The sequence below is a fragment of the Manis javanica genome, chromosome 1 (genome assembly GCF_040802235.1).
Source record: "Manis javanica isolate MJ-LG chromosome 1, MJ_LKY, whole genome shotgun sequence".
Classification (NCBI taxonomy): Eukaryota; Metazoa; Chordata; class Mammalia; order Pholidota; family Manidae; genus Manis; species Manis javanica.
Genome location: NC_133156.1, coordinates 169383587 through 169406833, shown reverse-complemented (window position 1 = coordinate 169406833; position 23247 = coordinate 169383587). Strand labels below are relative to the sequence as shown.

At 37.9% G+C, this 23247-nt stretch overlaps 1 protein-coding gene across 2 annotated transcripts in view; it reads right to left on the bottom strand.

Annotated features, from left to right (window-relative positions):
* Positions 1–23247, bottom strand: part of LOC108402257 (charged multivesicular body protein 3) — an 88638-nt gene that overhangs the window by 19111 nt on the left and 46280 nt on the right. For both annotated transcript variants that reach the window (XM_017668674.3, XM_017668673.3), the window contains 2 exons: positions 15300–15360; positions 911–1090 (listed from right to left, as the gene is read on the bottom strand). In XM_017668674.3, the coding sequence (XP_017524163.1) occupies positions 911–1090; positions 15300–15360 (241 nt within the window). The remainder of the gene's footprint in view (positions 1–910; positions 1091–15299; positions 15361–23247) is intronic.

Genomic DNA, 23247 nt, shown 5'->3' with positions numbered 1-23247 from the left:
TTCTGGAGATTAGGCAGGATACTTGGAGAGACTGAGATTCCATCCACTGTGGAGAACAGGTACCCACAACCGGTTGCTCCAGGACAAAAGAAAGGCAGTGCTTTGACAGTTCCCAACAGCAAGAGGGCTGCTAAAGGGGCAAGGATTACACAGAGCTTGCTGCTCAGGAGAAAGGTCAGATGGACAAAATCATCTAGGCACACTAGCCCAGCAGGCTGGGAACTTTCAGGAACTTCAGGCACTCCATCCCTCTGGCTTAGAGTCGCACACCAAGGCCCCTGATGGTGTTGAGAATTGCTTGGTGTAAGTATATGTGGGAAGACGCCCTCCCACATATTTATACACACTGGAATCAGGTCCAGGTACCCAAATGAAGTTATACTACTACTACTACTGTGTATAATATTGTTACTGTTATACATATACGTAGGGAAAAAATACACCATTACATTTGGTATTGAACGAGTGGGAATCACAGTAAGGAAGCATACATAGAGAGTCAGAAATAAGGCAGAAAAGCAGGTGGGTGAAAGCCAAAGACAAACTTAACCTGCTGCAGAATTCTGCCTAGGGCAGCTCTGGGCTCTGGACAGAGGCAACTCTTTTCTTCAGACTCACTGTAACAAGTAGGCCTACTTCTTACTCCTATGGCTCAACTCTCAGTCACTTTATAACTGTTCACATGAGAAACTATATTCTAAATTCTACACAAAGCAGATTTATATCTAAATGTTGCCATTACTTCAACACTGGCAGAAGAATAACAACAAAATAAAAATGATAGCAGTAGTTATATTTTCATCTGTATAACACCCCAACTAAGACAATACAAAGAATAAAAACCAGAGCTCTAACTGTTCAAAAGAATGTCAGCAGTATTGGGGTGGCTGTAAGGTAAGTGGTCTCTTACCCAGCTGGTTCTTCATCCCCATGAGCACGGAGTTCATGTGAGCTTTGGATGCATACAGCTTGCTCACGGCCTTCCTTGACCTGATCATCTCCTTGGCCAGGACCACACAGACATCCTTCTGACCCTTCTTGGCAGCATCTTTCACAGATCGTTTCACTTTTTCTTCTTCTCTCTGGATATCTGTTTTAGATTTTGAATATAATACAAAACACCAAAAAATTAAGGGTAAACCAGATTTACTGGCATTGTCAAATTTGCTCTTACTGTGGTCTAAATGTGTCTAGGAAATAGGAAAACAGACAGGAGGATATAAATGAAAGTAAAATAATTCATGTGGTGAGTATTATTTCCAGAAACGACAGTAATCTACAAGTAAAAAGAAAAGTAAACCCTATTATACTGGAAAAAATTTCCAAACTTTTTGGGAGTCTACTCCAACATTTGTTGATACTGTTGCTAAGGAACTTTAAAAATACTGTAAATGAATTCCAGAGCTTGCTCTAGTAATCACAAAAGTACTATTTCCCTAACTATGGGAGTATAATCTCTGTACATTCATTAATGATTTATTAAAAACCTGCAACTTAAGGAAAACCTGAACATATTAGAAGTACCATGATAGCATCAACTAGAGGTAAAGTATGTCTATATTAAGTGTTTTAAGAACAATAGAGAATATTTTAAAGTAATTTTTAATTAAATTTAAAAATTAAATATTTTTTTAACTTTTCAAAGAATATTTTTTAAAATACACAGAATGTCAGATTTACCATCTAAATCATTTTTAAGTACACAGGTCAGTGGTATTAAGTACATCCATATTGTTGGGAATCATCACCACCATCCATCCCCAGAATTCTTCTCAACTTGCAAACCTAAAACTCAAACCCATTAAATAACAACTCCCCACTTCCTCCTCCCCCAGCCCCCAGCAACCACTGTTTAACTTTGTCTTTATGAAGCTGACTATTCTATGTACATTATACAGGTATAATAATACAGTATTAATTTTTTTGTGCCTGGCTTGTTTCACTTAGCATAATGTCCTCAAGGTTCATCATGTTGTAGAATATATCAGCATTTCCTTTCTTTTCAAGGCTGAATAATATTCCATTACATGTGAATACCAAATTTTGCTTATCCAGTCCTCCATCAGTGGACACGGGTTGTTTTCTATCTTTAGCTATTGTGAATAATGCTACTATCAACACGAGTATGCAAGTATCCTTTGAGTTCCTGCTTTTAAATCTTTTGTGTATGTACCTATATTACCATAGACTGGGTACCTTAAACAACCTAAATGTATTTCTAATAGTTCTGGAGGCTGGGAAGCTCAAGACCACAGTGCCAACAACCAGTGTGGCTCCCGCTTCCTGGTTTGCAGATGGATGCCTTCCTGCTGTATCCTCACAGGGCTGAGAAAGGCATCATCTTTTGTGTCTCTTCTAAGGGCACTATACCCATTCATGAGGGCTACACTCTCCTAATGTGAAAAGGCCCCACCTCCAAATACCCCACTTCACACTGGGATCATGGCCTCAACAAAGGAAGTCTGGGGACATACAAATATTCAGTCCATAGCATCCTGCCTCTGGCCCCGCAAAGTTTATTTTCTCACATACAAAATGCATTTGTTCCATCCCAACAGCCTCAAAAGTCAACTTGTTCCAGCATCAACTTTAATTTCTAAAGTCCAAAGTCTCAACAAAATATCTAAATTAGATATGGGTGAGTCTGAAGGTATGATTGATCCTGAGGCAAAATTTTTCTCCAGCTATGAACCTGTGACAGGCAAAGGATAGATATTACCATTCCAAAAGGGGAAAATAGGAAAGAAGGAACGGGTGACAAGTCCCAAGCAAGCCCAAAACTCAGCAAGGCAATCTACGAGATCTTATGACTCTTTGGCTTGATACTCAGAACCTACTGGGGTGGCAACATAATCCCACGACTGGCAGAGCACCACCAAGCTTTGACTTTCTGTGGGGTCCCTCTCAAGCCGAGGCTCTGCTGGGCAGTGGGGCTACAGCCCCTGGGCTCTGTCAGCCACCCTTCCTAACAGCTTTGATCAGCAGCCATCTGGTGCATAGGAACTGAGGTGCTGGCACTAACACTCTCTGAAGTACTGTTAGGGATATTTCTTCCTTTCCTTGAAGTGTTGTGCAAATTCAAGGCCAAATGGTTTTATAGTCCTATCATTCAGAATCTAAGAAGTCTAACAAGCCTTCCTTCATTCCAACCTGTATTCATCTCCTTCAGTTCAAACTGGCAGTGAGCTAGCTGAATTCCAATCTCTTTATCAAATGGTTGGTCTAGCCATACCCTTGGTGTCTTTTGGACATGCCTTCTCATCTTTTGCAATATGGAAAGATAAGGCTATTCCAAATCTTTTTGCTTAACAATACTTTCTTCAACACACTTCTCTCTCCTCTCATTTTACTATAAGCCATCAGGAATACCCAAGCCACCCCTTCAACACTTCGCTTAGAAATCTCAGTAACTATACAATTGTATTGCTTGCAAGGTCTAGCTTCCACAAAACACTAGAACCCAAACACAGTTCAGCCAAGTTCTTTGCTGCTGTGTAGCCAGGACTGCCTTTTCTCCATTTTCCAATAACATGGTTCTCACTTTCATTTGAGACATCATCAGAATGGCCTTTACCATCCATATTCTACCCACATTCTGTATATGGTTACTGATGTGTTGTTCTCTAAGAAGATGGAGGCTTGACTCCAGCATCCTTTTTTTCCCTAAGCCCTCACCTTAAAAGGTTCATTTTTGGCAAAGTAGGCTTCTTCTAGCATGCAACTCAAAACTCTCATAGCCTCTACCCATTACCCAGTTCCAAAGCTGCTTCCACATTTTTAAGTGTTTGTTACAGCAGAACACCTCCTCTTAGTACTAATATCTGTATTAATCAGTTCAGGCTGCTAAACAAAAATACCATAGATTCAGTGAATTAAACAACAGAAATTTATTTCAAATAGTTCTGGAGGCTGGAAATAGATCAAGGTGCTGGGCAATTCAGTTCCTAATGAGTACCCATTTCCTGGTTTGAAAATGTAAACCTTTTTGCTGTATCTTCACATGATGGACAGAGATTGTCTTTCTAGTGTCTATCAAAGTTCCTACTCCCATTTCTGAGGGTTCCTCCACCTTCATGGCGTTTTCCTAATGCCCCCCTCCAAATACATTACACTGGGGATTAGAGCTGTAACACAATGAATTTTGGGAGAGACACAAACTTTCAGTCCACAGCAATATTCGAAAGTGGGATTGCTGGACCACATGGTAATTCTATTTTAACTTTCTGAGGAACAGCCATGCTGTTTTCCACAGGTACTGCAGTTTTACATTTCCACCAACAATGATCAATGGTCCCAATTTCTCCACATCCTTGTCAACACTTGTTATTTTGTTTTGTTTTGACTGATAGCAGCCAACCTAAGCAGTGTGAGGTGGTATCTCACTGTGGTTTTGATTTGCATTTCCCTGATTAGTGACCTTGAGCATCTTTTCATGTACTTACTGAGCAGTTATTATCTTTTTGGAGAAATATTCTATAGACTCAAAGGTCTAGTCAAGTCCTTTGTCCATTTTTAAACAGGGGCTTTTTTTAGTTGTTGAATTTGAGGACTTCTATATATATTCTGGGTATTAATTCATTATCAGATATATGATTTGTAAATACTGTAAAACCCATTCTGTGGTTGCCTTTTTGCTCCACTCACTCTTTTTTTTAATTTAATTTTATTTTTATTTTGTTATCATTAATCTACAATAACATGAAGAAAATTATGTTTACTAGGCTCCCCTCTTTACCAAGTCCCCCTCCATGCCCCATTACAGTAACTGTCCATCAGTGTAGTATGATGCTGTAGAATCACTACTTGTCTTCACTGTTGCACAGCCCTCCCCATAACCCCCACCATATTGTACATGCTAATCGTAATGCCCCCTTTCGTTTTCCCCACCCTTAGCCTCCCTACCCACCCATCCTCCCTAGTTCCTTTCCCTTTGGTAACTGTTAGTCCTTTCTTGGGTTCTATGATTCTGCTGTTTTGTTCCTCCAGGTTTTCTTTTTTCTTATACTCCACATATGAGTGAAATCATTTGATACTTGTCTTTCTCTGCCTGGCTTATTTCACTGAGCATAATACCCTCTAGCTCCATCCATGTTGTTGCAAATGGTAGGATTTGTTTTCTTCTTATGGTTGAATAATATTCCATTGTGTATATGTACCACATCTTCTTTATCCATTCATCTACTGATGGACACCTAGGTTGCTTCCATTTCTTGGCTATTGTATATAGTGTTGCAATGAACATAGGGTTGCATCTGTCTTTTTCAAACTGGGCTACTGCATTCTTAGGGTAAATTCCTAGAAGTGGAATTCCTGGGTTAAATGGAATGTCTATTTTGAGCTTTCTGAGCAACCTCCATACTGCTTTCCATAATGGTTGAACTAATTTACATTCCCACCAGCAGTGCAGGAGGGTTCCCCTTTCTCCACAACCTCGCCAACATTAGTTGTTGTTTGTCTTTTGGATGGTGGTGATCCTTACTGGTGTGAGCTGATATCTCATTGTGGTTTTAATTTGCATTTCTCTGATGACTAGCGATGTGAAGCATCTTTTCATGTGCCTGTTGGCCACGTCAATTTCTTCTTTGGAGAACTGTGTTCAACTCCTCTGCCCATTTTTTAATTGGATTTTTTGCTTTCTGTTTGTTGAGGTGCATGAGCTCTTTATATATTTTGGATATCAACCCTTTATCACATCTGTCATTTATGAATATATTCTCCCATACTGTAGGATACCTTTTTGTTCTATTGATGGTGTCCTTTGCTACAGAAGCTTTTCAGCTTGATATAGTCCCAATTGTTCATTTTTGCTTTTGTTTCCCTTGCCTGGGGAGATATGTTCATGAAGAAGTCGTTCATGTTTATGTCCAAGAGATTTTTACCTATGTTTTTTTCTAGGAGTTTTATGGTTTCACGACTTACATTCAGGTCTTTGATCCATTTCGAATTTACTTTTGTGTATGGGGTTAGACAGTGATCCTTACATGTAGCTGTCCAGTTTTGCCAGCACCATCTGTTGAAGAGACTGTCATTTCCCCATTGTATGTCCATGGCTCCTTTATCGTATATTAATTGACCATATATGTTTGAGTTAAAGTCTGGAGTCTCTATTCTGTTCAACTGATCTGTGGCTCTGTTTCTGTGCCAGTACGAAATTGTTTTGATTACTGTGGCTTTGTAGTAGAGCTTGAAGTTGGGGGGTGAGATCCCCCCACTTTATTCTTCCTTCTCAGGATTGCTTTGGCTATTCGGGGTCTTTGGTGTTTCCACATGAATTTTTGAACTGTTTGTTCTGGTTCATTGAAGAATGTTGTTGGTAATTTGATAGGGATTGCATCAAATCTGTATATTGCTTTGGGCAGGATGGGCATTTTGACGATATTAATTCTTCCTAACCAAGAGCATGGGATGAGTTTCCATTTGTTAGTGTCCTCTTTAATTTCTCTTAAGAGTGTCTTATAGTTTTCAGGGTGTAAGTCTTTCACTTCTTTGGTTAGGTTTATTCCTAGGTATTTTATTCTTTTTGATGCAATTGTGAATGGAGTTGTTTTCCTGATTTCTCTTTCTGTTAGTTCATTGTTAGTGTTTAGGAAAGCCATAGATTTCTGTGTGTTAATTTTGTATCCTGCAACTTTGCTGTATTCTGATATCAGTTCTAGTAGTTTTGGAGTAGAGTCTTTAGGGTTTTTTTATGTACAATATCATGTCATCTGCAAATAGTGACAGTTTAACTTCTTCTTTACCAATCTGGATTCCTTGTATTTCTTTGTTTTGTCTAATTGCCGTGGCTAGGACCTCCAGTACTATGTTCAATAACAGTGGGGAGAGTGGGCATCCCTGTTTTGTTCCCAATCTCAGAGGAAAAGCTTTCAGCTTCTCGCTATTCAGTATGAATTTGGCTGTGGGTTTATCATATTTGGCCTTTATTATGTTGAGGTACTTGACCTGTATACCCATTTTGCTGAGAGTTTTTATCATGAATGGATGTTGAATTTTGTCGAATGCTTTTTCAGCATCTATGGAGATGATCATGTGGTTTTTGTCCTTCTTTTTGTTGATGTGGTGGATGATGTTGATGGATTTTCAAATGTTGTACCATCCTTGCATCCCTGGGATGAATCCCACTTGGTCATGGTGTATGATCCTTTTGATGTATTTTTGAATTCGGTTTGCTAATATTTTGTTGAGTACTTTTGCATCTACATTCATCAGGGATATTGGTCTGCAGTTTTCTTTTTTGGTGGGGTCTTTGCCTGGCTTTGGTATTAGGGAAATGTTGGCTTCATAGAATGAGTTTGGGAGTATTCCCTCCTCTTCTATTTTTTGGAAAACTTTAAGGAGAATGGGTATTATGTCTTCTCTGAATATCTGATAAAATTCCGAGGTAAATGCATCTGTCCTGGGGGTTTTGTTCCTGGGTAGTTTTTTTATTACTGCTTTAATTTCTTTGCTGGTAATTGGTTTGTTTAGATTTTGTGTTTCTTCCTTGGTCAGTCTTGGAAGGCTGTATTTTTCTAAGAAGTTATCCATTTCTTCTAGGTTTCCAGCTTGTTAGCATGTAGGTTTTCAGAGTATTCTGTAATAATTCTTTGTATTTTTATGGGGTCCATTATGATTTTTCCTTTCTCATTTCTGATTCTGTTGATGTGTGCTGATTCTCTTTTACTCTTAATAAGTCTGGCTAGAGGCTTATCTATTTTGTTTATTTTCTCAAAGAACCAGCTCTTGGTTTCATTGATTTTTTCTATTGTTTTATTCTTCTCAATTTTGTTTATTTCTTCTCTGATCTTTATTATGTCCCTCCTTCTGCTGACTTTAGGCCTCATTTGTTCTTCTTTTTCCAATTTCGATAATTGTGACATTAGACTATTCATTTGGGTTTGTTCTTCCTTCTTTAAATATTCCTGGATTGCTGTATACTTTCCTCTTAAGACTGCTTTTGCTGTGTCCCACAGAAGTTGGGGCTATGTGTTGTTGTTGTCATTTGTTTCCATATATTGCTTGATCTCCAGTTTAATTTGGTCATTGATTATTTAGGAGCATCTTGTTAAGCCTCCATGTGTTTGTGGGCCTTTTTGCTTTCTTTTTACAATTTAGTTCTAGTTTTATTCCTTTGTGGTCTGAAAAGTTGCTTGGTAGAATTTCTATCTTTTTGAGTTTACTGAGGCTCTTTTTGTGGCCTAGTATGTGGTCTAATCTGGAGAATGTTCCATGTGCACTTGAGAAGAATGTATATCCTGTTGATTATGGTAGAGTTCTATAGATGTCTATTAGGTCCATCTGTTCTAGTGTCGTGTTCAGTGCCTCTGTGTCCTTACTTATTTTCTGTCCGGTGGATCTATCCTTTGGAGTGAGTGGTGTGTTGAAGTCTCCTAAAATGAATGCATTGCATTCTATTTCCTCCTTTAGTTCTGTTAGTATCTGTTTCACATATGCTCCTGTTTCACACTCCTGTGTTGGGTGCATATATATTTAAAATGGTTATATCCTCTTGTTGGACTGAGCCCTTTATCATTATGTAATGTCCTTCTTTATCTCTTGTTACTTTCTTTATTTTGAAGTCTATTTTGTCTGATATTAGTACTGCAACATCTGCTTTTTTCTCCCTGTTGTTTGCATGAAATATTTTTTTTTCCATCCCTCGACTTTTAGTCTGTGTATGTCTTTGGGTTTGAGGTGGGTCTCTTGTAAGCAGCATATAGATGGGTCTTGCTTTTTTAACCATTCTATTACTCTGTGTCTTTTGATTGGTGCATTCAGTCCATTTACATTTAGGGTGATTATTGAAAGATATGTACTTATTGCCATTGCATGCTTTAGATTCGTAGTAACCAAAGGTTCAAGGTTAGCTTCTTTAGTATCTTACTGCCTAACTTAACTTGCTTATTGAGCTATTGTAGACACTGTCTGGTGATTCTTTATTTCTCTCCCTTCTTATTCCTCCTCCTCCATTCTTTATATGTTGGGTGTTTTATTCTGTGCTCTTTTGTGTTTCCTTGAACTGCTTTTGTGGGTAGTTGATTTTATTTTTTGCCTTTAGTTAGTATTTGGTTGGTCTGCTTTCTTTGCTGTGATTTTATTTTCTCTGGTGACATCTATTTAGTCTTAGGAGTGCTCCCATCTAGAGAAGTCCCTCTAAAATACCCTGTAGAGGTGGTTTGAGGGAGGCAAATTCCCTCAACTTTTGCTTGTCTGGGAATTGTTTAATCCCTCCTTCATATTTAAATGATAATCGTGCTGGATACAGTACTCTTGGTTCAAGGCCCTTCTGTTTCATTGCATTAAATATATCATGCCATTCTCTTCTGGCCTGTAAGGTTTCTGTTGAGAAGTCTGATGATAGATGATAGCCTGATGGGTTTTCCTTTGTAGGTGACCTTTTCCTCTCTCTAGCTGCCTTTAAAACTCTGTCCTTGTTCTTGATCTTTGCCATTTTAATTATTATGTGTCTTGGTGTTGTCCTCCTTGGGTCCCTTCTGTTGGGAGGTCTGTGTACTTCCATGGTCTGAATGATTATTTCCTCCTCCAGTTTGGGGAAGTTTTCAGCTATTATTTCTTCAAATAGACTTTTTATTCCTTTTTCTCTCTCTTCTTCTGGTACCCCTATAAAGTGGATATTGTTCCTTTTGGATTGGTCACACAGTTCACTTAATATTGTTTCATTCCTGGAGATCCTTTTATCTCTCTCTGCATCAGCTTCTATGCATTCCTGTTCTCTGGTTTCTATTCCATCGATGGCCTCTTGCATCTTATCCATTCTGCTTATAAATCCTTCCAGAGATTGTTTCATTTCTGTAATCTCCTTCTGGACTTCATCCCTTAGCTCTTGCATATTTCTCTGCAGCTCCATCAGCATGGTTATGACCTTTATTTTGAATTCTTTTTCAGGGAGATTGGTTAGGTCTATCTCTCCAGATTCCTTCTCAGGGGAGGATGTCTGGGTTAGTGTGGTCTGTATCAAATTCTTCTGCCTTTTCATGGTGATAGAGGTAGTTGTGGGGAGCTGGCACGTGTGTTGGCTGGGAGAACGTCCCTTCTTGCTAGTTTGTGGCCTTCCTCTCCTGGGAGAACGGCGACCCCTAGTGGCTAGTGCTGGGCAGCTGCACACAGATGGGGTCTCTGATTCTTGCCTGGCTGCTGTGGAGTTAAGCTCTGCTGTTGCTGTGGGCGTGGCCGGCCTCAGGCTGCTGCTCCACTATGGCGGAGCAGCGTTGGAGGGGAAACGGGTGGGAGGCTGTTTATTTTCATGCAGGGCCTCTGAGCTGTGCTGCCGCCCAGGGGATTAGGGTACCCGGAGTTCCCCGGGATTCCCAGCTGCTGCGCTAAGTGTCCTGGGACGCTTCCATCCAGCTGTGGGATTTAAGTCTTTCAAAAAAGCACTCGCTTTTCTTTGTCCCAGGGGCACCAGCTGCTGGGACCCACTCACAGGTCTTACTGTCCTGTCTCCCTAGTATCCAGCACCCCATGCACTGTGTGTCTGCGGTCTGGTGCGGATGGCTGGGGCTGTGTGTTTAGCAGTCCTGGGCCTCCTCTCCCTCCCCGCTCCAACTCCTCTCCTATCGCTGGGAGCTGGGGTGAGGGGCGCTTGGGTCCCGCCAGCCCGCAGCTTGTATCTTACCCCCTTCGCAAGGCGCTGAGTTCTCACAGGTATAGATGTAGCCTGGCTGCTGTCCTGTATCTTCTGGTTTCTCTTTTAGGGATAGTTGTATTTGTTGTATTTTCAAAAATATATATGGTTTTGGGAGGAGATTTCCGCTGCTCTACTCATGCCACCATCTTGGCTCTGCCTCCTACATTCACTCTTTATATTGTGTCTTTTGATTCACAAAAATTTTTGATTTTCATGAAGTCTAATTTGTCTATTTTTATTTTTGTTGTTGCCTATGGCTTTGGGGTCATGTTCAAGATATCACTGCCAAATGTAATGAAAAGCTTTTGTCCTGTTTTCTCATAAGAGTTTTATACTTTTACTTTATATTTAGGTTTTTGATCCATTTGGAGTTAATTTTTATATATGGTATTAGGTATGTATGACATAATAAGTTAGACAAAATACATATTTGGTCATTCATACAACCAAATATTTCTCTCTCAGGTATATTTGGTTTTCATCACAGTTCCTAAAAACACTGCAGTCTTAAAGGTGAAATGGGTGTCTTGTCATATCATTGAGACTTGTGGACCCCTTCCCAAGGACAGGGGCTAGAGGCTGAATCAGCCAATGGCCAGCAATTTAGTCATTCATGACTATGCAGTGAAGCCTTCACAAAACCCACGAGAAGAGCTCACTTGGTCTCTGCTCTGCTTTGCCTGCTCTCCTCAACTGAGTTCTGCTTCTTGGTCAGAGACAGAACTTCTATGCTTGGGAAACCAGGATGTCTCCATGTGCCACCGTGCCAGGCCCCAAGCTCCAGGAGGACAGAAGCTCCTTTATTTGGGACCTTGCTCTATGTCTCTCTTCATCTGGCTGTTAACTTGTATCTTTTATGGTACTCTTTACTAAATTGGTGATCGTTCAGTGTTTTCCTGAGTCTGTGAGCCTCTGTAGCAAATTAATTGAATCTAAGGGGGAGGTCGTGGGAAGCTGCAGTCTGCAGTGGGTAGGTTAGAAGCACAGGAACTGCCTTCCTGTGCAGAAGCACAGGGGCTTGCAACCAGGGTTTGGAGTAAGGGGTGGAGGGCAGTCTTGTAGGATGGAGTCCTTAACCTGGGAATCTGGTGCTGTCTCTAGGCAGATAGCATCAGAATTGAATTGAGTTCTCCAACACCCTCCTTGTGTTCCAGAATTGCTTCGTGGTAGTATGTATGGGAAGACCCCCTCCCACATACTTACACAGATTGGAACTGGGTCCAGGAACCTGAATGAAGTTATACTATTACTGCTGTGTATAATATTGTTAATGTTATACATATATGTAGGAAAAAATACACCATTGCATTTGGTGTCAAAGGAGAGGGAAAAACAGTAAGGATCAAAACTTATTCTTTGGCATGTGGAAATCTAGTTTTCCCAGCACCATTTGTTGAAAAGACTGTCTTTTCCCCATAGAATGGTCTTGGCACCCCTGCTGAAAATCATCTGACCATATGTTTATTTCTGGGCTCTCTATTCCATTTCACTGGCCTTTATGACTGTTATCATTGCCAGGGGCACATGGGTTTTGTTGTCACAATTCTGAGATTTTTAACAGAGCTCGATAGTTAATTGATAGCAATTAACCTGGTATTGTTAAGACTCCAAAACTCATCATCTTTTTCTAATACATGTTAGAGTTAGCTAACTAATAAATTGCTATGAATGGGAAATAGCAGGAGTAAGGCTTGAATATCATTTAACAAGATAAATGAGCTATGGATGTGAGAAGGCATACAATGAACAAAGTATAAAACAGCATTAACGAGGCTTGTGGGACCCTAACTAAATTTATGAGGTTTCTAAAAATGACACTAATCAATTGTTTATGCTACTATTGTCATACAGTTTATTTACTTCTACATGTTAATGTTATAAGCCCTACATTATTACTTTAAACAACCAATTTTTAAAATAAATTTAAATATATATATATTTATGTATATACTTGTTATTTCCAGCATGCTTCATTCCTCTAAGTAGACCTAAGTATGTACCTGGTATGGTTTTCCCTTAACATTTTCAACTTCCTTTAGCACTTCTTGTACTGTAGATCAACTGGTGGTAAATTCTCTTTTGTATAAAAATTTCATTACTTCACCTTCATTTTCACTGGATACAGAATTCTAGGATAATGTGGGGTTTTTTTCTTTCACCAATATGAAAGATGTTCTGGTTTGCATCATTTCTGATAAGAAATTTTTAATCATTCTTTTTGTTTTCTATGTATAATGTGTCTTTTTTCTCAGACTGTCTTATCTCCTTATTAATTTTCAATAATTTGACAATGACATGCCTGACTGTGGTTTTCTTTGTGTGAATCTTGTTTGAAGCTCACTGAGTTCCTTGGATCTGTGGGTTTACAGTTTTCACCAGCCATTGTTTCATGTGAGCCTATCCTGACTCCTCTCCTTCTGAAACTCAAATTATACATTAGACCACTTACTCTTCCCCAAGTTACTGGACTGGCTGTTCATTTTATTTCACTTTTTTCCCCTCTGTACTACAGCTTGGACAGTTTGTATTACTATCTTCAATTTCACTGATATTTTCTGTAGTGTCTAATCTGCCTGTTAAACCCATTTGGTGAAGTTTTCATCTTATTTCACTTCATTTTAGATCTTTCACTTCTAGAAGTTCCATTCTGTTCTTTTCTGCATCTCCTATTTTTCTCATTATGTTCATGTTTTCTTTTAAATTCCTCAACATATTTACAATAGCTGTTTAAAATCTTTATCTGCTTATTAAATTTCTTTTTCTTTTCTGGGTCTATTTATATTGCCTGATTTTTCTCCTGCTTCTTTCTAGTAATTTTTCATTGGATGGTGGACACTTTGAATGTTTCATTTTTCATTGTCTGAATTTTTGGTCTTCCTTTAAGAGCATTCTGCTTGATTATGGCAGGCAGTTAAGCTATCTGTAGATCAGCTTTCAAGACATCTTTTTAAACTTTGTTGGTATGGGTTTACAACAGCTTTTAATTTAGGGCTAGTTTAGCCTTAATATTAAGGTATGACCTTTCTGGGGTCTCTACTGAATGACCCAGATGTCCAATTAAGTCTCTTTACTGTATGTGATCAGAACTCTACCATCTCTCAATCTTTTGTTAGCTCTGGGAATTGGTCAGCTTCCAGCTTCCTGGTAGATCTTCTGTACCCAGTAACTGTTCTTTGTCCTACTTCTTAAAATCTCATTCTAAGTATACACCATTTAGTATTTGGGTAAAGATACTACTGGATCCCATGCAGATATCTAGAGCTCTTTCTCTGGGTATTGCCTTTTCTTTAATACTCTGCCCCACAAATTTCAGCCACTGCAGTCTTCCAGAATCCTGATCTCTTTATCCTCAACTTGAGACCATTATTTTCTGCTTGGAATCCCCTGCCATACACTACGATCCAGAAAGTTTTGCCAGGCAAAAAAATCATGGCCATATTAGGGCTCTCACCCTTTGTTTCCCTCCTCCCAGTGATCAAAATCCCCATTGCCAACTGTTCAATGTTTGAAAACAGATGTTTCATAGATTTTGTCCAATTTTGTCTTTATGATGGGAGTGCCAGTGCAAATCTGACACCATTACTCCAGCAAGGCTGGGAATAGAACTGCCCTTCTAATTCTTTTTTAAAGGGAATAATACTGGGTATCTTTACAGTATTAATCTTTCTCCAATCATGAATGTGTTAAAAATCATGCAAGTTTTAAACATCACTATCTCTTTGCAAATTGCCTCAATTTTAAGTGGTACTAGACAACAATTTTATTTGGAAATTCATTTTCCTCAATTTATAGCCATGCTAAGATAAACTAGAGTAGTGAAAATGGAATTCATTCCTTACAGATGCACAGTTTATTTAATTTGAATTCCATAAAATCACTTCTTTAGAAGTAGGAAGAGGTTCCTTTAGTTCTTTTTTTTAACGGCTTAAAACAACACAAGTTTCTTCTTTTACAATTGTGCTGGTCAGAATTCTAGTATCAAGGTGATGAAAGGGCTGAATTTCTTCTAGAGGCTTCAAGGAAGAATCCATTGCCTTTTTTAGCTTCTAGAGGTCATGTGTTCCTTGGTTCATGGTCTCTTCCCCCATCTTCAAAGCACATCAGTCCAACATCAGATTTTGTGGTCACATTTCTTTTTCTCTCACTTGTTTCTCAACATTCTATCTCCCTCTTATAAGGACTCTTATGATTATGTTGGTCCCATCCAAATAACCCAGGAAATCTCCCCGCTTCAAGATCCTACATTTAATCATATCTGCAAATTCCCTTTTGCCATATAAGGTAACTTAAGGTATTCACAGGTTCTGGGGATTAAGAAGTGGACATCTTTAGGAGGCCATTATTCTGACTACCACAGTAGATGAGCACCTGCTTTGTTTCCAAAACCAACCTGGGCTCAGGAAATCAGAGATGAATTAACACAGCCCCAACCCCTTGAATAGCTAAATTTCAGACCAGAGGAAAGATTTAGTTCTTATAAAATGTAAAGTTTCTTTGAGTTCTTTACATCTTGTTTTTCATAGTGACTAAAAAGCAAAATAATTAGGACAGCCATAAATAATTAATGTAAGAATAAACTATGTCTTACAATATATAGATGCAGTTATTTTTATGAACTAATGCAAAATACACCAAGAGGGTGAAGAACAGGAGACATAAAATAATAATTTACCTCTTATTTGCCTGTCAACAACTCTCATTTCCTTTCTTATCTTCAAGGACCATTCATTGACCTGGGAAAAAATTTCAGAAAAGGAATTACAAGAGAAGCCAATACTTCTAATTCAGTGAATTTTAAAGAATTGTATATTAATTCTACATTTATTCCAGACAAAATCCACACACAAAATTAAGCCATTTTCAAAGAAAGAGCTTTAGGGCCACATTCTATTTTTTTTTCATTCTTTTCTTTCCTTTTTTTATTCACAGTACATAGAAGCCCCAAGCTTTCAAGGATTCTTATCAGAAGACGGGCAGTAAGAAGCATTTTATACAGGATCTCAGAGAGAGTACATTAAGATTTTTCAAGAGGTACATGAGCATAGGTATGTTTCAAGGGCATCAGAAGATTTTCAAGTTCTACAGATTATTATTCCAAACCTGTTCTTCTTATGTCATGAGAGTTCACCTTTTCTATCCCCAATGCTTTTCCATTTTACAAAAGATTTTCCTTTAACCTAACCTATATCTTTTACTACCATGATAATATTTCCCTGAAAGGCAAAAACCTTTGAAGCACTAAACATATGGCCAACTAGAAATACTAGTGTAGGGTTTAAGAAAATAATAAAATGCTAATGATTACTAAATTCCTATGCAAGTACAGTGTTTTCCAAGTCTTTTGTTTCAAAAAAACAAAAGTGAAAATCTGAGTTGTCAGCTGATAAACCATTAAAACTACTATATGCTTTATGGCATATGACAGTAAATTACTATGTGCTTTTTGGCATATGACACAGAAATACAAAGAACTGGGTGACACTGAACTAGCAAAACTCTTTCCCTACCATCTACTCATTTATAGTAATAGTTTCTCAGCACTTCAGTCTAAAAAAACATAGGGTTTTCTTCCAGTTACAGCACCTCATGATGCGGATCTCTTCTATAGCTGCAGCCACGTCATCCAGTACAGGGTCTTCAGATGCAAGATGGCCATAGGCGTGGCACACTGCATGAGCGAATAGCCTAAGTGGGTGAATGGGTAACCCTTGGCGATGATCTAACCATACATGTTGCTATATAAGCTACTGGAACCTGTTCTGCTTCTGGGCAAGGAGCCTTAGCTGGCTTGGACCTCTTGTGTCTATATGAAGGGTGTGGTCATGTGGCCCAGTTTTACACATTCTGCTAGTCTACCACCAAAGCCCTGGTAGTCTACCTCCAAAGGTCTGTGTACAGGCTTCCAAAAAAGAGATCAAAGACATCCTCACCCAATATGACTGGACCATGCTGGTAGCTGACCCCCACTGCTGCAAATCAAAAAAGTTTGGAGACGCTGGTGCTCGAAATCACTACCAGAAATCCTACCTATAAGCCTTTACAATAAACAACAGCTGTGGGATTTAAGATAAAAAAATAAGAAAATAAAACAAGAATAGAATTAATGCTGAACCCTTTAGCAATTCATCTATAGATACGTGGATTAAATGACTTAGAAATTATACCATTAAGAGACGTATTTCCAATAAATTTCACTTTTAATGATTTAAGTAAAATAATTATTTAATAAAATCTATAAAACATTTGTTATGCAAGAACTGAAACTCCATCCATAACAAGTATAAAAGCACCTAAATTAAAAATTGTACAGTTATACACTTTAGAAGTAAAATTCATGTAACATACAATTAGCCATTTAAAAATGTACAATTCAATAGCATTTAGGACCTTCACAATATTGTACAATCACCAACTCTCCCTACTTTCAAAATTTTTTTGACATGACAGAAGAACACACTATACCATTTAAACAATCTCTCCTTGAGCCCAGAAATAAACCTACGTTTATATGGTCAATTAGTCCTCAACAAAAGAGGCAAGAATATACAATGGAGAAAAGACAGTCTCTTCAATAAAGTGGTGCTGGGAAAACTAGACAGCTACATACAAAAATATGAAACTGGACCACTGTAAAAAGTAAATGGTTCAATAAACTTGAAATGGATTAAACACTTAGTTAAATATAAGATTTTAAACCACAAAGCTCCACAAAGAAAGCATAGGCAGTAAACTCTTAAATATTGGCAGCAGCAGTTTTTTTCTAGATATGTCTCCCTACACAAGAGAAACAAAAGGAAAAAAACAAGTGGGACTGCATCAAACTAAAAAGCTTCCGCACAGCAAAGGAAACCATTAAAATGAGAAAGCAGCCTACTGAGTGGGAAAAAAATGTTTGCAAAAGATGTATCTGGTAAGGAGTTAACATCCAAAATGTAAAGAGAATTCATAATAACTCAATCCCCTCCCTCCAAAAAACCCACAAATAATTTGAATAAAAAATGGGCAGAGGACATGAACAGACATTTTTTCCAAAGAAAACACACAGATGGCCAACAGACACAGGAAAAGATGTTCAACATCACTAGTCATCAGGGAAATGCAAATCAAAACCACAGTGAGATATCACCTCACACCAGTCAGACAGCTAGTATCTAAAAGACAAGAAATAACACATGTTGACAAGGATGTGGAGGAAAGGAAACTGTCATGCACTGGGAGTAGAAATGTAAAATGGTACAGCCACTGTGGAAAACAGCATGGAGATTTCTCAAACAATTAAAATATTCTATGACACAGAAATTCCACTTTTGGGAATTGACCCAGAGAAAACAAAAACACTCATTAGAAAAGATACATGCACTCCAATGTTTACTGCAGCATTATTGACAATATATGGAAGCAACCCAAGTGTCCACTGATAGATGAACTAATAAAGAAGATGTTATATAAATTATTTTAAATGCAGATTCCTGGGCTACTTAAAACCTAACAAACTGGAATCCTAGGGGATAGGACTAATAAATCTGCCTTTTGGACAAAAAAAAAGATGATGCTATATATACACACACACACACCTCAGCCATAAAAAAAGAATGAAATCTTGTCATTTGTGACCACAGAGATGGACCTAGAGGGTATCATTCTAGGTGAAATAAGCCAGACAGAGAAAGACAAATAACATATGATTTCACTTCTATGTGGACTGTAAAAACAAAACAAAACAGCATTAAACTCAAGACACTGAAAAGTGACTGGTGCTTAACATGAGGGACGGGGGTGGGAGTGGGGAGGGGGATAAAGGGGCACAAAATTCTCAATCATAATATAAGTTGGTGATGGGATGGTAGTGTAGCATGAAGAACATTAGCCAAAGGTTCTGTAACATCTTTCTATGTTGACAGATAGTAACTGAACTATTTGGGATAAAGATTTAATGATGTATGTAACTGTTGAACCGCTGTGTTTCATACTTGAAACCAATATAATATTATATATCACCATACTTCCAAAAAATAAAAATAAATAAATAATAAAACAAAGGAAAAAGGCAAAAAGGAAGGAAGGAAAGAAGGAAGGAAAGGAAGGAGTGATGAAGAAACAACAAAAAAGTATAACAAATAGACAACAGTTACAATACCATATTAATCCAGCTATATCAATAATCATTTTAAATGTGAATGGTCTGATTAAACCAATTAACAGAGTGTCAGAAGAATTTTTTTAAAAAAGATCCAACTATGTGTTGCCTACAAGAAAACCATTTAAATATAAAGAGTAAAGTTAAAAGTAAAGGAATGGAGAGATACACTATGCAAACACTAATCAAAACCAAATCTACTCCTCACACAGTATATAAAAATTAGCTCAACAGGAATCAAAGACCTAGATAAAGGAGCTAAAACTTGTTAAACTTTTAGAAGAAAACATAGGGAAAAATCTTCATAACTTTGTATTCAGCAATGAGTAATCAGAAATGTCCCAAAGCCTGGGCAATAAAAGGAAAAAAATACATAAATTTAAACCTCAAAAATTAAAAACTGTGCATCAAAAGAGATTATCAAGAAAGCAAAAAGATAACCTATAGAATGGGAAAAAATATTTGCAAATCATATATCTAATAAGTCTACTACTAGAATATATAAGGAATTCATTCAATAATAATAAGCCAATTAAAAAATAAAAGACATAAATAGACATTTCTCCAAAGGAGATATATAGCCAATAAGCACATGAAGATATTTAACACAATTGGCAACATATTGGCTACAATAAAAAAACAAATATTGGCAAAAATGTACAGAAACAGGAACTCTTGCACTTTGTTGGAGGGAATATAATATGGTGAAGCCCCTGCGCAAAAGAGTTTTGGAGTTCCTCAAAAAGGTAAATCAAGAATTACCATAAGACTAACAATTCTACTTCTAGGTATATATCCAAAAGAACTGAAAGTAGGTACTCAAATACTTGTACATGAATGCTCATAGCAGAGCTATTCACAATAGCCAAAAAGTTGAAACAATTCAAATGTTCATCAATGGATGAATGAATAATACATTTGATGAATACAACAAAATTACCATTAGCTATAAAAAGAAGTACCAGCTACATCAAGAATGAACCTTGAGAACACTGTAGTAAATTACAGAAGCCAGACATAAAAGGACATATATTGTATGAGTCTATTTATAAGAAATATTTAATAGGAAAGCAGATTGGTAGTTGCCAGATACGGGGGAAGAACATAATGGGTAGTAACTGCTCAGAGGGTATGGGGATTTTATTTTGGAGTGATAAAAATATTTTGCAAGTAGACAGAGGTGGTGGCTGCATAATGTTATGAATATACCAAATGCCACTGAATTGTTCAAGGTAAAATGGTTCCTAGGTTGAAATCTAATCCCCAGTGTAATGAAATGTATTTGGAGATGGGGCCCTTGGGAGGTGATTAGGTCATGAGGTTTAAAGAGGTGATTTGAATAGGTTTAGTGCCCTTATAAAAGAGATCCCAGAAAGCTTGATTCCCCCATCTGCCATGAGAGGACACAGTGAAAAGATAACGATCTATGAACTAGGAATCCGGTCCTCACCATACACCAAATCTGTGGGTGCCTTGAACTTGGACTTCCCAGCCTCGAGAACTGTGAGAAATCAATTTCTGTTGTGTATAAGCTACCCAGTCTATAGTACTTTTTATAGCCGCCCAGACTAAAACATGTATAATGAAAAGTATGTTCCCCTCCCACTTTTGACCCTCAGCTACCTACCTCCTCTCCCTGAAAGCAATCTCCATAAACTAGGATTTTGTGTATCCTTCAAGATTTAAAACATACATAAAAATAGAAATTAGCCAAAAACAACAACTATAAGTGAACTTAGGTCAAAATGCCTGTTATGATCACTGTCATGTTACAGTCGGGGACTGTAAAGAAAATGAGAAACCGAGTAGAATGATGTTTTAAGCAGAGGGCTTAGACTTTCTCAGGAGACTAAGCACCAAGTCAGCACTCCCCTGCACTTCTATTAAGTTACAGCAAGCAAAAAGACAGGCATCGATTAATGATTATAGGATGAGTTTTTTCATCAAGTTAAACAATTGCAAGCTAATCACCTCTTAAAGTTTCTCTTAAGTCTCATCAAATCATCTGGCCACGTGAGTCTCACGGTGTGTTCCTTATCTGGGTTTGCCTCAGAAAGGATCATGAGAAGAGTTTGCAGTCCTTGTCACACTACTCATGACTGGCACCAGATTCCAAGAGACAGTACCTATTGTTCTTTTCTCTTAGATTAGTTTTGGCTACAAATCATATTGTTCTTTCTAGTACAGCAAGGCTAACTGCTGGGGTATCTACACTGTCAGATGACTATACAGAAGATGATCAATTAGGCTACACTTAAAATGTGTAATCATATTCTCTTACCATCTCTCCTTCTATTTACCAAGCAAATATTTGATAGGCACCTTACTCTTACTATTGGAGTTCAACACTATTCTGGCCCAGTAGATGATAAAGAAAAACATGAGCCTTGCTCTCAAGAAGCTTACAATTTTGCTGAAGAGACAAAGTAGAAAAGAAAAATATTCTTCCAAGATAACTCTTCCTCTAATGTCTTCCCTGGTCTCCTGAATTCTATTTAAAATGGACAGAATTCTGTCTAAAACTTCAGTGGCTCCTTCTCCTCCACCATCATCATCCCATCAAACCTGCTCTTTTCCTGAATTCTCTCATTTCAACTCATGGTACTGACACTCAGGGGGACATATGTAGATCTGACAGGGGTAAGATTAAACAAAACCTAAAAATCATCTTTGAATTCTCATCCCACATTCGGTAGATCAGAAAATTCTGACTACATATGTTAAATATTTCTAAAAATCATCCTAGCCTATCTCCATTTCCACTCTTATTTAAGACCCACATCATCTCTCACCTGGGCCACTAATATGCCTCCATACCTAAGTCTCTTCCTCCAATTCTTGCTGCAAACCACTATTCTTAATACTCAACATTCTTAGTAGACATGACATACATGCTTTTGATAATCTGGCCTCTTCTCCAATTTTACATCTTAAAACTGCCATCACTACTACTGTACCCCAATCAGATAAAACTCATCCTCTAACCACTCTGAACTTTTTTCTAGTTTCTCCAACCTATGTTCCACACTCCCACACCTTACTTTGTTTGGAATGCTCCCCCATCCTTTTTTTCCTAATCATATACCAAGCCACTTGGCTAGCTTCTTGTGACAAGATCCAGATTCCTTGACCAGGTCACCTTCCCTAATCTGAACAGCTAATTACTCCTTGTCACGTCATAGATCTTGTACTTACTGCTCTTATTTACTCTAAAATGTAAGTATTTGTTCACATGTTACTCTCCCCCAATAAACTTGGTATTTTTTGAAGTTGGCACCAATGGCTCATTTTTGTAAAGCTGGTATCCAATGCACACCAAAATATCTCAGGAAATATTTGTTGTATGCATTAAGTGAATGAAGCATTCTCTTTTTCTCCATCTCCCCTTATTCTCTTCACTGTTCTGGTAACACCCCACAACCATAAGTCATGGCCCTAAGGATATAAGTTAATCATATGATTTAAGAATTCTGATGCCATGGAAGGTGACTACTCTACCCAAAGGCTAAATCTCAATCAGCAAAGTCCTTAAGTAAGGACAGTACCCATTTTCCAGCAGAACCTGAAGTCCAAAAGATCTCTTTCCAGCAGAATCTCATGTCCTCTTGATTCTCATCCAAAGGTAATCACAGGTTTCTAAATGGATTACAAGGCTCCCTCCTTAAGCAGGCCGAATCTAGTCTTAACTTAGACACTTTAAGAAAGTGTCACCACTAAGATGTCTCCATCAAAGTGTCTGACATGTCTAAATAACCTAATACTAAAACCCTACTAAACTGTCCAGAACCAATTCACAGGCAGAAGTTATGTGGAAAGCATAACAGAAGACCAAATCATTTCTCAACATCCTGCCCTCCAAACTCCTATAACTGTGTATATGGTACCTGAGCCAGACTTGCTCCAGAAATGCTTATCTTACTTTCTAGACGATGCATCCCTTGGCTGCTTCTTTCATCTTTATAATATTCCTCAGGCAGACATATTTTTAAAATCAACCTTGTGCATCAACCCTGTGGTCTTCTGATATTACTTTCCCTACTGGAACGGTATGTTGACATGTTCTTACCAATTATATTTCCCAGAATCTTAACTCACTTCATGAATGGCAAAGCTATGGCCAATCACTAAAGTAATCTTTGCCTAACATCAAAAACACACTTCTGTAATAACAAGCATCTCAGAATACATACATGTCACAAAATCTGCACCTATGTAATGCTCTACAGTTCGCAAAGCAATGTCACACACTCTTACTTCCTTCAAGATCCAGTTTTTATTTTACCAAGGAGTAAAATTGAGTACGTTTCCAGAAGAAACTAATATTGAGTACCCACCATTTAGGACCTATGATTAACAAATATAATCAACATTAATACACATATTGTGTGCTAGCAACTTCATGTTGTATGACATTAGTTTATTTCTTTTTTCTTTTTTTTTTATTAAAGTATCATTGATATACACTCTTATGAAGGTTTCACAA